Raw genomic sequence first — 14,212 nt, 5'->3', positions numbered from 1 at the left:
CATTTTTTTCCCCTTCGTCTTTTAAGGTAATTGAAATCTCAGCTCTTCAATAACTTTTCAGTCTTTGATGCTGCAGAGAATTATGCGGCTGCGACAGTCTTCCCTGGAGCTGAAGATCATTCCTCTTCTGAAGGTATTCCTCAGTGTGCTCTTTGAGGGATCAACAAGTTCCTCACAGAGTCCTGAGTTCGTCTCTTCTAGTCCCAGAGGGTCCAGAGGTCAAAGCTCTTCAGCCTTCTCTCTTGGGTCAGTCTTTCGTTGATAAGTCCTCATTGTCCATGCAGTTCAGTTATCCTGAACTCCACACTCTGCTTCCCAGCAATGCTACTAAATTGCTATCATATTCTGCAGATGATGATGATGTCATCCCAATATAGAAGAAAACCCAAACATCTCCAAGATGTATTTCCTGAGGGCCGAGAATACCCAAGGGAGGTTGAATCCCTCAGGACTGTGACTTGGGGAAGGGGAAGAGTAAGAGTTGGAGTTGAGTAGAATCTGTAGTTGTAAAATGGGAGCTACAGAAATGTCATGTAAATAATTAAAGACATAGTTTCATATTGTTGTTGAAAATAGGATAGCATGCATGGGGGGAGGTGTAGTATAAAGGATTAACAGCTGGGGTATGCTAATGTATGACGTAGATGATGTATCGCTGACATCAGTCAGTCATGTGTTAGACTCGAGAGAGAGAGAGATGTTGGGATCATGCCTAGGAGCAACAGGCCTACTCTGTTAAATAAAAGCAAAATACTGCAGGTGCTGGAAATCTGAAACAAAAACAAAAATAGCTGGAAAAACTCAGCAGGTCTGACAGCATCTGTGGAGAGGAAGGCAGAGTTCACGTTTCGAGTCCATATGACTCTTCATCAGAACTAAAGAGAAACAGAAATGTGGTGAAATATAAGCTGTTTAAGGGGGGTTGGACAGGTGGAGCTGGATAGAGGGCTAGTGATAGGGGGAGGCAAAGGAGAGATTGCCAAAGATGTCATAAACAAAGGGTCAAAGGGGTGTTGACCTGCTAACTCCGTAACCCCTATGTAGTACGAAACAGATACCAGGGAATGACTACCCAAATGCCACTCTGAGAGTCCGCAGGCAGAGGGGCCATCTCAGAACACACAGGAGGTTAATGGAAGATTTAATAGAAGTGCTTAAAATTATCAAGGGTTTTGATCCACTACATAAGGAGCAATTATTTCCCATTGATTGGAGCACCGGAAACCAGAGCACACAGCACACAGATTTAGGATAATTGGCAAGGTAGCTGATGTGAGATAAGTAAATTATTATGAACTGGAATGCACTGTCTGAAAGGGCGATGGAAGCAGATTCAAGCTGGCTCTGTGTAGGAACAATTCACCCGATAATAATCCAACTCCCACTTGAGTGCCTCGATTGAACCTGCCTCCACCACTCTCTCGGGCAGCGCATTGCAGATCCTAACCACTCGCTGAGTGAAAAGGTTTTTCCTCCTGTTGCCATTGCTTGTTTTGCCCATTTCCTTAAATCTGTGCCCTCTCGTTCTCTTGGCTCTTCCATCAGTGGGAGCATTTTTCTCCCCTTGAAAAAAGAGAGTTTGCAGCATTCTGGAGAAAGGGCAAGTGAGAGTGGGCTGATTTGAATAGCTCTTTTAAGGAAGTAGCACAGGCCAAATGGTCGCCATCTGTGCTGCAAGTTTCTATGATCCTAAGACTATTCCTGAGGAAAATGGGGTGAATAGTCGTCAAAAGAGAAAAAGCGGAATTGAAATACTGAGACGGTATGAAAAAGCACAAATCCTGCCCAAAAATAAAGCCGCCTTATATAAGTGTAACACTTGACAGCTCTCCCTCTAAAATTCACGGTCCTCAGAATGCTGCGGCCTCACTCGATCTCTGATCTCTGCCATAACTTTCCTCGGTGCTACTTACTCAAACGGGTCACTGGGATCAGCCCTCTGGAGCTCCGGCGGGATGGGGATGCGCTTGTAGTACATCTCCCAGTCGAAGGCTCCCCTCATGGCGTCTCCAGCCTGCATCTCATAGCCAAAATGATTGTGGTCAATGACATCGATCATCGGGCACACGATGGTCCTGCGGTCCTGCGCAATCTGGTCTGAAAGATGAAAAGGGACGGCAGGGAGAAAAACATGGTTAAACCAGGCCCGTCCATCATAACCGCGCTGACCTGCTCTACTTCAGCCCAGAGGACTGTGTGACATTGTCTGCCTCCAGTTCCCCGCGGTCCTCAGCTCTTTGCAACTGCTCAATCCACAACTGCGCACTGTGTGAAATTGGACATTATATGTGGCTGACCGGTCGTTAGAAACAATCGGATCTCTTTTAAAGTAGGTCTTCACCAGCGAGGCCACCTCTGTCACTCAGGCTGCCTAAACTGTTCCAAATCTGTCGAGCAATCAGCTTGCTGATTCTTCCTAAAACATCACAGTCACACAACATTACAACATCCTTTGCTGCAGCTCACTGTGCCTCCTTCTGTGGCTAGGTTGAACCACTGACCACAAGGAGAAAAATTAAACATTCTAAGCATAAGTTAAATGGTAGCTCCATCCCCAACATCAGTATCACTGAAGGCAGTAGAAAATACTTGCACTGTGGCACAATTGGCTGAATGGCCTACTCTCGTTTCTATGTTCCTAGATTAAACAATCCAATCTCCGTGTCGGATGGTTGTGGGTTCAAGAGACTTGAACAGATTAATCTAGGCCAAAAAGGCCAGTGCTGTACTGAGGGAGGGCTCCCTTTCAGATGAGATATCTACTCCCTCAACTGGATGTGAAGATCCCATTATGGATGGATTATCTGGTCACTTATTTCATTACTGTTTGTGGGAGCTTGCTGTGTGCAAATTGGCTGCTGTGTTTCTTACATTACTACATGTCAAAAAAATTCTTAACTGGCTGTAAAATGCTTTGGGACATCCTGAGGTTTTGAAGGATGCTGCAGAAATGGTATTATATTTTTCTTCCCTTACATACTTTATAGGGGGAGGAGATGGCGTTGTATTGTTGCTGGACTAGTAATCGAGAGACCCTGGGGAACTGGGTTCAAATCCCACCACAGCAAATGGTGGAATTTGAATTCAATAAAATCTGGGATTAAAAATCTAATGATGACCATGAAATCATTGTTGAGTGTTATAAAAACCTATCTGGTTCACTAATGCCTTTAGAGAATGAAATCTGTTGTCCTTACCTGGCCAACATGTGACCTCCAGACCCACAGCAATGTGGTTGACTCTTAAATGGCCTAGCAAGATGGAATGAAAGGTACCACCACCAGACACTGGAAATGGTAATCACAGCCTTGTTGACTTGGCAAAGTCCTCCTTACTGTCATCTGGGGGCTAGTGCCAAAATTGGGAGAGCTGTCTCATTGACTAGTCAAGCAACAGCCTGACATAGTCACACTCATGGAATCATACCTGACAGATAATGTCCCAGACTCAACCATCCCCTTCCCTGGGTATGTCCTGTCCCACCAGCGGGACAGACCCAGCAGAGGTGGCGGCACAGTGGTATACAGTCAGGAGGGAGTTGCACTGGGAATCCTCAACATTGAAGTCTCATGGTATTAGACCAAACATGTACCACTCTCCCTCAGGGATGAATCAGTGCTCCTCCATGTTGAACATCACTTGGTGGAAGCACTGAGGGTGGCAAGGGTGCAGAAAAGGGGACTTCAATGTCCATCACTGAGTGGCTCAGTAGCACTGCTGCTGGCTGAGTCCTAAGTGACATAGCTGCTAGACTGGGTTGTGGCAGGTGATGAAGCAAAAACATACTTGACCTCATCCTCACCAACTTGCCTGCTGCAGATGCATCTGTCCGTGACAGTATCAGTAGGAGTGATCACCACTCATAGAGAACAAAGTCCTGCATTGAGGATAACCTCCATCGTGTTGTGTGGCACTACAACCTAAATGGGATAGATTTCAAACAGATCTAGCAACTCAAGACTGGGCATCTGGTGAGGTGCTGTGGGGCAGCAGCAGAATTGTACTCGAACACAATCTGTAACCTCATGGCCTGGCATGTCTCCCACTCTACTATTACCATCAAGCCAGGGGATCAACCCTGGCTCAATGAAGAGGCAGGAGGGCATGCCAGGAGCAACACCAGGCATACCTAAAAATGAGGTGTTAACCTGGTGAAGCTATAACACAGGACTACTTGCGTGCCAAATAGCATAAGCAGCAAGTGATAAGCTAAGCAATCCCACAACCAACGGATCAGATCTAAGTTCTGCAGTCCTGCCACATCCAGTCATGAATGGTGATGGACAATTAAACAACTCACTGGAGGAGGAGGCTTCACAAATATCCCCATCCTCAATGATGGAGGAGCCCAGCACATCAGTGCAAAAGATAAGGCTGAAGCATTCACAACAATCTTCAGCCAGAAGTGCCGAGTAGATGATCCAGCTTGGCCTCCTCTGGAGGTCCACAGCATCATAGATGCCAGTCTTCAGCCAATTCAATTCACTCCGTGTGATATCAAGAAATGGCTAAAGGCACCACAAAGTCCATGGGCCCTGACAATATTCTGGCAATAGTACTGAAGACTTGTGCTCTAGAACTTGCCACGCCCCTAGCCAAGCTGTTCCAGTACAGCTACAATACTGGCATCTACCTAGCTATGTGGAAAATTGCCCAGGTATGTCCTGTACACAAAAAGCAAGACAAATACAACCCGGCCAATAACCGCCCCATCAGTTTACTCTCGATCATCAGTAAAGTAATGGAAGGGGTCATCAACAGTGCTATCAAGCGAAACTTGCTTAGCAATAACCTGCTCACTGATGCCGAGTTTGGGTTCCGCCAGGGCCACTCAGTTCCTGACCTCATTACAGCCTTGGTTCAAACATGGACAAAGGAGCTGAACTCCTGGGGTAAGGTGAGAGTGACTGCCCTTGACATCAAGGTAGCATTTGACCGATTGTGGCATTGAGGAGCCCTAGCAAAACTGGAGTCAAAGGGAATCAGAGGGAAAACTCTCTGCTGGTTGGAGTCATACCTAGCACAAAGGAAGATGGTTGTGGTTGTTGGAGGTCAGTCATGTCAGCTCCAGGACATCACTGCAGGAGTTCCTCAGGGTAGTGTCCTAGGCCCAAACATCTTCAGCTGCTTCATCAATGACCTTCCATCCATCATGAAGTCAGAAGTGGGGATGTTCGCTGATGATTGCACAATCTTCAGCACCGGTCGTGGCTCCCCAGATACTGAAGCAGTCCCTGTCCAAATACAGCAAGACCTGGACAATATCCAGGCTTGGGCTGACAAGTGGCAAGTAACATTCGTGCCACACAAGTGTCAGGAAATGACAATCTCCAACAAGCGAGAATCCAACCATTGCCCATTGATGTTCAGCGGCATTACCATCACTGAATCCCCCACTATCAACGTCCTGGGGGTTACCATTGACCAGAAGCTGAACTGAACTACCCATATAAGTACTGTGGCTACAAGAGCAGGTCAGAGGCTAGGAATCCTGCGATGGGTAACTCACCTCCTAACTCCCCAAAGCCTGTCCACCATCTACAAGGCACAAGTCAGGAATGTGATGGAATACTCTCCACTTGCCTGGATGAGTGCAAATCCCATAACACAAAAGAAGCTTGACACCGTCCAGGATAAAGCAGCCCGCTTGATTGGCACCACATCCACAAACATTCATTCCCTCCACACTGACGCACAGTAGCAGCAGTGTGTACCATCTACAAGATGCACTGCAGGAATTCATCAAGGCTCCTTCGACAGCACCTTCCAAACCCACGACCACTACCATCTAGAAGGACAAGGGCAGCAGATATGTGGGAACACCGCCACCTGGAAGTTCCCCTCCAAGTCACTCAGCATACGGACTTGGAAATAAATCACCGTTCCTTCACTGTCGCTGGGTCAAAATCCTGGAACTCCCTCCCTAACAGCACTGTGGATGTACCTACACCACATGGACTGCAGCGGTTCAAGAAGGCAGCTCAGCACCACCTTCTCAGGGGAAATTAGGGATGCGCAATAAATGCTGACCCAGCCAGCGAAGCCCACATCCCGTGAATGAATAAAAAAAAATCCCTGCATCCACCATTTTAATCCAGAAAGGGTAGAAGGCAAAGACGGAGAGAGAGAGAGAGAGAGAGAGAAAGGGAGAGCGAGAGAAACAAAAGAAAAAAAATCATGGCCCAAACTTTCATTTCCTGTGGGTCATACCCAGGGGGTACCCCAGAAGATGCGCAGGGGGACAACCCCCCGCCCCCACCCCTGCCCCACCCCGGCCCCCGCCCCCGCTGAAGTCCCGAGGCAAGGACTGCACGGGAACTGCCGGAAAGTTTAAACTTCTGATGGCCCAGTACCCTGAACCCAGAACCATCCGAAACTCTGCTTTAAATCAGAAACTTTGGATGGTTTTGACTCTCTTAGCAGAATAGTTACCCAGGAAAATTTAGGATTAAACCATTTCTATCTCCTGGGTAAGTACGGTATTGACTCCCCACCCCGCCACCGAATCCAATTGGACGTCATGACTATCCTCCCCCATACCCCCACTACATCCCACTGCCCAGATTGCCCTCCCCCACCTCCCTGACTATCCCCCAAACCCCCCGACTGTCCTCAACCCCAGACCACCCTCGAGAACCACAACGACCCTCCCGAACTACCTGATATCCCCTAAACCTCCCTGAAACCCCCACCCCCAAGGTCCTCCCCCTACCACCCGTCAACCCGAACCCCTCAACTACTTACATGACACACTTACCTTCTCTCCTGTCAAGTGGCTGGGACCTTTGAACTTACCGCTTTACGGCAGTTAGTGTTGTAAAAAGGGGGCATGGCTTCACTTCCCCCCAACACTGCTGCCCTGAACTGGAAAGACTCTGGAGCTGCTGCACTAAACATTTCTCACCAGGCCCAGGATGAAGGATCGGGTGAGAAATGTGCAGCGCCCGACTTGGGTCAGTAAAAAGGAGCGGAGTTGAATCCAATGGTAATTGCCACTCCATGGAAGTTACTGGGCCTTCATTTCTATAGCACATCCCAAGGTCCTTTCCAGTACTTTTGAAGTATGGTCCCTGTTGTAATGTGGGTGACAGAGGGAAACCAGGGAATTATAGACCAGTTAACCTAACTTCTGTTGTCAGGAAATTGCTAGAATCTATAACTAAAGATAGCATGACTGAGTGCTTTGAAATTTTTCAGTTGATCACAAGCATGGATTTGTAAAGAATAGGTCATGCCCGACGAATTTGATTGATTTTTTTTTGAAGAGGTGACTAAAGTAGTGGGCAGGAAATGACTATGAATGCTATTTGCTAAAAACGAACATGTCTAAACTTTTCATCTTGCACTCATCAGGACACTTTGCAAGAAGACCAAGCTAAGGGGAAAACAACAATTTATACTGTATATGAAGAGAGTGCTGATTGGTTGGCAGGTGGCGTTGCCGTGGAGAATGCACCAGTGATGGTGACTGACAGTTAACTGCAAAGCATTGTTTGAAATTTAAACCAGACAGCTTGACCCTGATTGACCAAGGCACTGTGCTGAGGAATGAGGTAGTGAATGGCTGTCGCTTATTTTGTTTAGCTGAAACAGGTACAATGTGTGTACATGTTCTTTCTGTCTACATCTTAGTGTTATTTATATGGATTTGCAGAAGGCATTCAATAATGTTCTACAGAAAAGACTATTGGCTAAAGTTGAAGCTCATGGTATTAAGGGAAAATTATTAACCTGGCATTATAGGATTTGGAGCCAAGGTGGGCATATGAAGGTTGGTCATCAATCGGTCATGGTCTCATTAATTGGTGGAATAGGCTCAAGGGGCTACCTTCTCCTGTTCCTTATGTGACAGCCGTTGACCTGGAAGCAGTAAAGAAAATGTGTAATTTCTTTAAAAAAATTGTAATTGATTTTAAGAATGTTTGGAAAGGAATTTTAAGAGTTTGCATCAATTGTAAATTGTAATTTTCTTGGATAATAAGGAATACTGGTCCATGTGACCTGGAAGCAGTTCCAACAGGGAGAAGGTGAATAAAGAAGCCAAGTGGCTGGCAAACATAAAGGAGACCGACAGACATGAAGGAGAGCTACAAGCAGAGGAGCTGGACAGTGAAGGTGAAGGCTCTGATGCAGACATAAAGGGAAAGCGCAGACGACAGAAAGGTGAACACAGAGAATTCTTGTGAGGGGAAGAAGCAAATCTCTCTGATGAAGAGGTAAGTTTTCCTGTTTGGCAGAAAAGGAGGTACTATGCAAACTGTGTGGACGCTGGCTGGAACTGGCTGGAAAGCTGTGCGAATAGCTTGGAGATGCTAAAGAGCTGTGTGTTTTACCAGAAGTAGCCAAACTGTGAAAGGGGGTGTTATTGGTTGGTCGGTTGAAAAGGAACTCAGGAAAGCCACAGCATCAGCACTGTCATGACCTGAGGGAGAGAGGGCTCATAGAAGTGTACCTTGCTGATTGTAATTGTACCCATGAAAGTCAGAGGTGAAAGTTGTTGTTGGTGCAAGCGTTGTCCTGGGTGAATAAAAAAATGGCATATTGTGGAACTGAGTAGCTATGTTTTATTTTATTCATTTATAGGATGTGGGAAACATAGGCTAGGCCAGCATTTATTACCCATCCCTAGATGCCCTTATTCAGAGGGCATTTAAGAGTCAAGCACATTGCTTATATGTAGGCCAGACCAGGTAAGGACAGCAGATTTCCTTTCCCTAGTGAATCAGGTGGGTTTTTGCTGACAACCAGCAAGGGTTTCATGGTCATCATCACACTCAATTCCAGATTTTTATTGAATTCAAATTTCACCATCTGCCATGGTGGAATTCAAACCCAGGTCCCCAGGGCATTACCCTGGGCCTCTAGAATATTAGTCCAGTGACAATACCACCACCACCTTCCCGATGTAGTGCCATATGTCGCAGAGAGTGATGTGGGTGCTTGTGATTGCATAAGACATATCTTCTTGTATTGACTATTTAAGTGAAATTTGCCTTTCTGTTTGAAGTAACATTTGCCTGTTAATTCATGTTTAATTTACATTAGTTCTGATAAAGTAAAAGCTACAAAAAGTGGAATCTTGTTGATAATCTCTTTATTTGGGGTCATTTAGTAAATTTGGTTATTTTGAGTAACGGTTGCTCCTCAGAGATCGTAACTCTATGGGCAGAATTTTGCCCTTGGTGGGTGGGCGAGCCCCACCGGCTCGGCGGCGGGCGGGCGGCCAATCACCGCTGCCGAAACGGGCCCCGTCGCCATTTTAAGTGGGTGGTCTGCCCGATGGGAAGCGCTATGTGCTTCCTGTGTGGGGGGGAGGGATTCCCCAACTGTCAAAGTGCGTTCTTTTGCGCATGTGCATGAAAGAGCGCACTGCTCCCTGAGACTAAGTGCTGTCTCAGGGAGATAAATGATAGCGTTTTAAATATGAAAAATAGAAAAATCAAAAAAATTATTAACATGTCCCCTTCATGTGACAATGTCACACGAGATGGGACATGTTCATAAATATAACTAAAACTTTATTAAACTTTTTAAAAACAGACAGTGGATGAGGTTTCATGTTTTTATCAGAAGCCCGCTGGGGCTCCTGGCCTGCCTGCTAGCCTTAAGGTTGGATGGGCAGGGCCTTTAATTGTTTTAATTACCCTGTCAATGGCCTCAATTGGCCATTGACAGGTCGGCGGACGGACAGCTGATTTTGCTGCCCGCCTGCCTTCCTGAATATTTAAATGGGACGGGATGACATTGGGGGTTCCTCCGACATCATCCCGCATCATTCTCGTGTTGCCGAGCGGGCCCCGCCCCCAACTCGCCGATGGAAAAATTCAGGCCTATGTTCCCATGTAAGAACTATTGACACAAACATACTGAACCACTGAAGAAATTCTTGGAATGGCAAGAGCAGGATCTGTGAAAGAAGCCTAATCACAAACACAGTTGCCATGTTATGTGCATAGTAAGACCTTCCTAAACCAGTCACTTTATTTACCATTGTCACGGTCTTGCAATGAAACATTCCGAAGTCCATAAGAAATAGGAGCAGGAGTAGGTCATGCAGCCCATGAGCCTGCTCCGCTATTCAATCAGTTCATGGCTGATCTGTTTGTGGCCTTAACTCCAAATTCTTGTCTGTCCCCACCATAAACCTTGACTCCCTTGTAAATCAAAAATTTGTCTAACTCAGCCTTGAATATATTCAGTGACTGAGCCTCCACACATACCACACAAACCATGCAGGTCCCTGAAATGGACACTGCCTTCTGGCCTCTACTTTCCATTAAAAATCATCTTCCATATACAGGACAAGGTGTTACCCAAGTAGAGAGAACAGATTCAAGTGGAGTGTGAGCACTGACTCCGCTACTGGTACTGCGTTACCATGTAGCGAGGCTCCACATTGCAGAGTGTACCATTGCTGGGTTTTCCCTGTAGATCCCATACACTGTTTGAAGTGGCCACCTTTGAGTTAATTGAAAGACAGAAAATAGAGGGGAAGCTAAAGGCCATCGAAGAGCTGTTGGCTGCTGCCCTCTTGCATTATGAAAGTTGTTGAGTGATGCAGTGCAGCTGAACCTCAGTGACACACTGACCTGCCATCACATTATCGTAAATAAGTACGTAACATCATTGAGAGTGCAGATTGCATCTGTGACTCCACATCCTGACCTTTTGACCACTTTACTGTCACAGAAATGGAGCAAAACCCCAGCCAGTGATTACTAAATGCACCGCACATTTCACAGCAACCTTCTGAAAATTCAGTACATCGGCCTAACACCAATACAGAGGTCAAGAAGGCATGCGGAATGCCTGCCTTTATTAGCCAAAGCATAGAATATAAGAGGTTGCCATGCTGTGCGATTGCAGTAGGGAGAGTAGACAGAAGTCTTACAAAGATATTGCCTAAGCTGGAGAATTTTAGTTACGGGAGAAGATTGGATAGGCTAAACTCATTTTCTTTGGAACAGAGGACGTTGAGGGGAGACCTAAATGAAGTGTATAAAATGATGGGAAGTCTGTAACCAGGGGGCATAGATTTTGGGTAAGAGGTAGGAGAGGCAGAGGGGACTTGAGTGTGACCTCAATGGAGAGTGAGGGTTTGGTGAGTTGAGGGAATCTTAAATCTCTTTCTAAAAATCTAATATTGTTTATATTTAACATTTAACTGCAGGGAGATAGAAGCTATCCACTGGCAGCAGCTGAAGGAGTTAACTAAGGAATTTGCTAAAACTGTGTTTTTTTCCTGTACCTGGCCTCAGTCCCTTTGTTTCAGAACATTTAAATTTATACATTCTCAGTGTGACCAGTACTGGAATGTGACCTCAACGGAGAGTGAGGGTTTGGTGAGCTGAGGGATTTTGGTGATGAGGGGAGGGAGGTCATTCTTCTCTTTTTCTAACTTTTCCACCTGTAGGAATTGGTTCCTGCTCTAGTACAGGGGCAGAAGCTGTTTGGTGAGTATCTGGTGAATGTCTGCTAAGTGGTTAAGGTCTATTCTATTCCTAAGGTTCAAATAAATAGTTGTTTGGTGATACAAAACTTGAGTATTGCTGAAACTTGCATTCATCAGGTCAATCACAAGATTACCAATCAGAGTCAAGCTACTTGGCTTAACATTTCCAAACAATGTTTGGCAGTTAACTGTCAGTCACCATTATGTGGTGCATTCTCCATGGCAATGCCTCTACCAATCAGAGCCTGCCTGCCAACCAATCAGCACTCTCTTCTCATACAGTATAAAGTTGCTTCTTCCCCTGACATTGGTATTGACGTGATTGCCCTGATTGAGTGCAAGACGAAAAGCTCCGACAAAATGTCTTTTTTAAGCCATACACAAGGTTCAAATCATGCAGGAATTTGTGGTAAGATTAACAGATAAATGAAATAAAATAAATATTTGAATAAAACAATTAAATAATTAATTAAAGCACATAAGGATGGCGGGACAGGTGATGTGTCATGGCTGCAGCATGTGCAAAATCACTGAGCTGGAGTCTGAGCTGCAGACTCTGTGACGCATCAGGAAGGGGGAGAGTTACCTGGACACTTTGTACCAGGAGGCGGGCACACCCCTTAGGATAGCGTCTTTGATTTGGAAGGTGGTCAGGGACAGGAGGATGTAACTGCAGGTGAGGCAGTTAAGGGACCCACAGCAGAGGAGTGCAGGAGTGTCAGCCTCTGCAATTGTCCAATAGGTTTGAGGTTCTTGCAGCTTGTTTGGATGGGAGTGGGCGCTTCAGGGTGGATGAGTTGGCTGACCATAGCACTGGGGTACAGGAAGCCATTCAAGTGGGGGGAGCAAAAATGTCAAAAGGCTCTGTAACTAAACGTACATAGCATTTGAAACAAAACAGCTAAACCAATAGTTACATGACATTTAGGAAGGACGGGATTTATAAAAAAAAAATCATTCATGTGATGTAGGCTTCGCTGGCTGGGTCAGCATTTATTCCCCAGCCCTAGTTGCCGTTGAGAAGGTGGTGGTGAGCTGCCTTCTTGAACTGCTGCAATCCATGTGGCGTAGGTACACTCAGAGTGCTGTTAGGAATGGAGTTCCAGGATTTTGATCCAGGGACAGTGAAGGAACAGCGATATATTTCCAAGTCAGGATGATGAGTGACTTGCAGGGGAACTTCCAGGTGGTGGTGTTCCCATCTATCTGCTGCCCTTGTCCTTCTGGATGATAGTGGTCATGGGTTTTGAAGGTGCTGTCGAAGGAGCCTTGGTGAATTCCTGCAGCGCATCTTGTAGATGGTACATACTACTGCCACTGTGCGTCGGTGGTGGAGGGAGTGAATGCTTGTGGGTTTGGTGCCAATCAAGCGGGCTGCTTTGTCCTGGATGGTGTCAAGCTCCTTGAGTGTTGTGGGAGCTGCATTCATTCGGGCAAGTGGGAAGTATTCCATCACACTCCTGACTTGTGCCTTGTAGATGGTGGACAGGCTTTGGGGAGTCAAGGGGTAGGTTACTGATCACATGATTCCTTGCCTCTGAGCTGCTCTTGTAGCTACAGTGTTTATATCCAGTTCAGTTTCTGATCAATGGTAACCCCCAGGTTGTTGATAGTGGGGGATTCAGTGATGGTAATATCATTGAACATCAAGGGATGATGGTTGGATTCTCCCTTGTTGGAGATGGTCATTGCCTGACACTTGTGTGGTGTGAATGTTATTTGCCGCTTGTCAGCCCAAGTCTGGACACTGCCCAGGTCTTGCTGCACTTGAACAGGGACTGCTTCAGTATCTGAGGAATCGCGAATAGTGCTGAACATCATACAACCATCAGCGAACATCCCCACTTCTGACCTTATGATGGAAGGAAGGTCATTGATGAAGCAGCTGAAGATGGTTGGGCCTAGGGCACTACCCTGAGGAACTCCTGTGGCGGTGTCCTGGAGCTGAAATGACTGACCTCCAACAACCACAACCATCTTCCTTTGTGCTAGGTATGACTCCAACCAGTGGAGCGTTTTCCCCCTGATTCCCATTGATTCCAGTTTTGCTAGGGCTCCCTAATGTCACATTCAGTTAAATGCTGCCTTGATGTCAAGGGCAGGCACTCTCACCTCACAATAGAGAAGGATGTCCTAAGTTCAAGAAACCAGGATGTAGAAGTGGTTTGGATTGAGATGAGAAATGATAAAGGCAAGAAGTCACTTGTGGGAGTGGTGCACAGGCCTCCGAATTGTAACTACATGGTAGGACAGAGTAGAAAAGAAGAGATAATGCGAGGTTGTCAGAAAGGTATAGTAATTCTCATGGGGGATTTTAATCTACATTAAGACTGGAAAGAATCAGAATGGTAAAGGTAGCATAGATGATGAGTTCATAGAATATTTTCAGGATAGTTTCTTAGAACAGCATGATCTGGAGCCAGCCAGAGAGCAGGCTATATTAGACCTGGTATTGAGCAACGAGATAGGATTAATTGATAACTTCATAGTGAAGACACCCCTAGGCAACAGTGATCATAACACAATTGAATTTTATATTCAGATTGAAGAAGAGAAGAGTGGGTCCAAGGCTAGTATTTTAAACTTAAATTAGGGCATTTATGAGGGCATGAAGGCAAAGCTAACAAATGTGAACCAGCAAATGAGGTTAGGGGATCGGTCAATGGAAATGCAGTGGCAGACATCAGAATGCACAGGATAGATATATTCCAATGAAAAAGAAAAATTCCAAGGGGAAGACCTACCATCCATGGTTAACTA

General features: G+C 45.9%; 1 protein-coding gene across 1 annotated transcript in view; it reads right to left on the bottom strand.

The window, feature by feature from the left end:
• The window catches only part of galntl6 (polypeptide N-acetylgalactosaminyltransferase like 6), a 1,368,692-nt gene that overhangs the window by 304,867 nt on the left and 1,049,613 nt on the right, over nt 1-14,212 (bottom strand). Inside the window, exon 7 of the mRNA XM_078557596.1 lies at nt 1,914-2,097. Within this exon, the coding sequence (XP_078413722.1) occupies nt 1,914-2,097 (184 nt within the window). The remainder of the gene's footprint in view (nt 1-1,913; nt 2,098-14,212) is intronic.

Source organism: Cetorhinus maximus, chromosome 2, assembly GCF_964194155.1.
Source record: "Cetorhinus maximus chromosome 2, sCetMax3.hap1.1, whole genome shotgun sequence".
In the NCBI taxonomy this organism is placed as follows: domain Eukaryota; kingdom Metazoa; phylum Chordata; class Chondrichthyes; order Lamniformes; family Cetorhinidae; genus Cetorhinus; species Cetorhinus maximus.
This window is presented reverse-complemented; position numbering and strand designations above follow the sequence as displayed.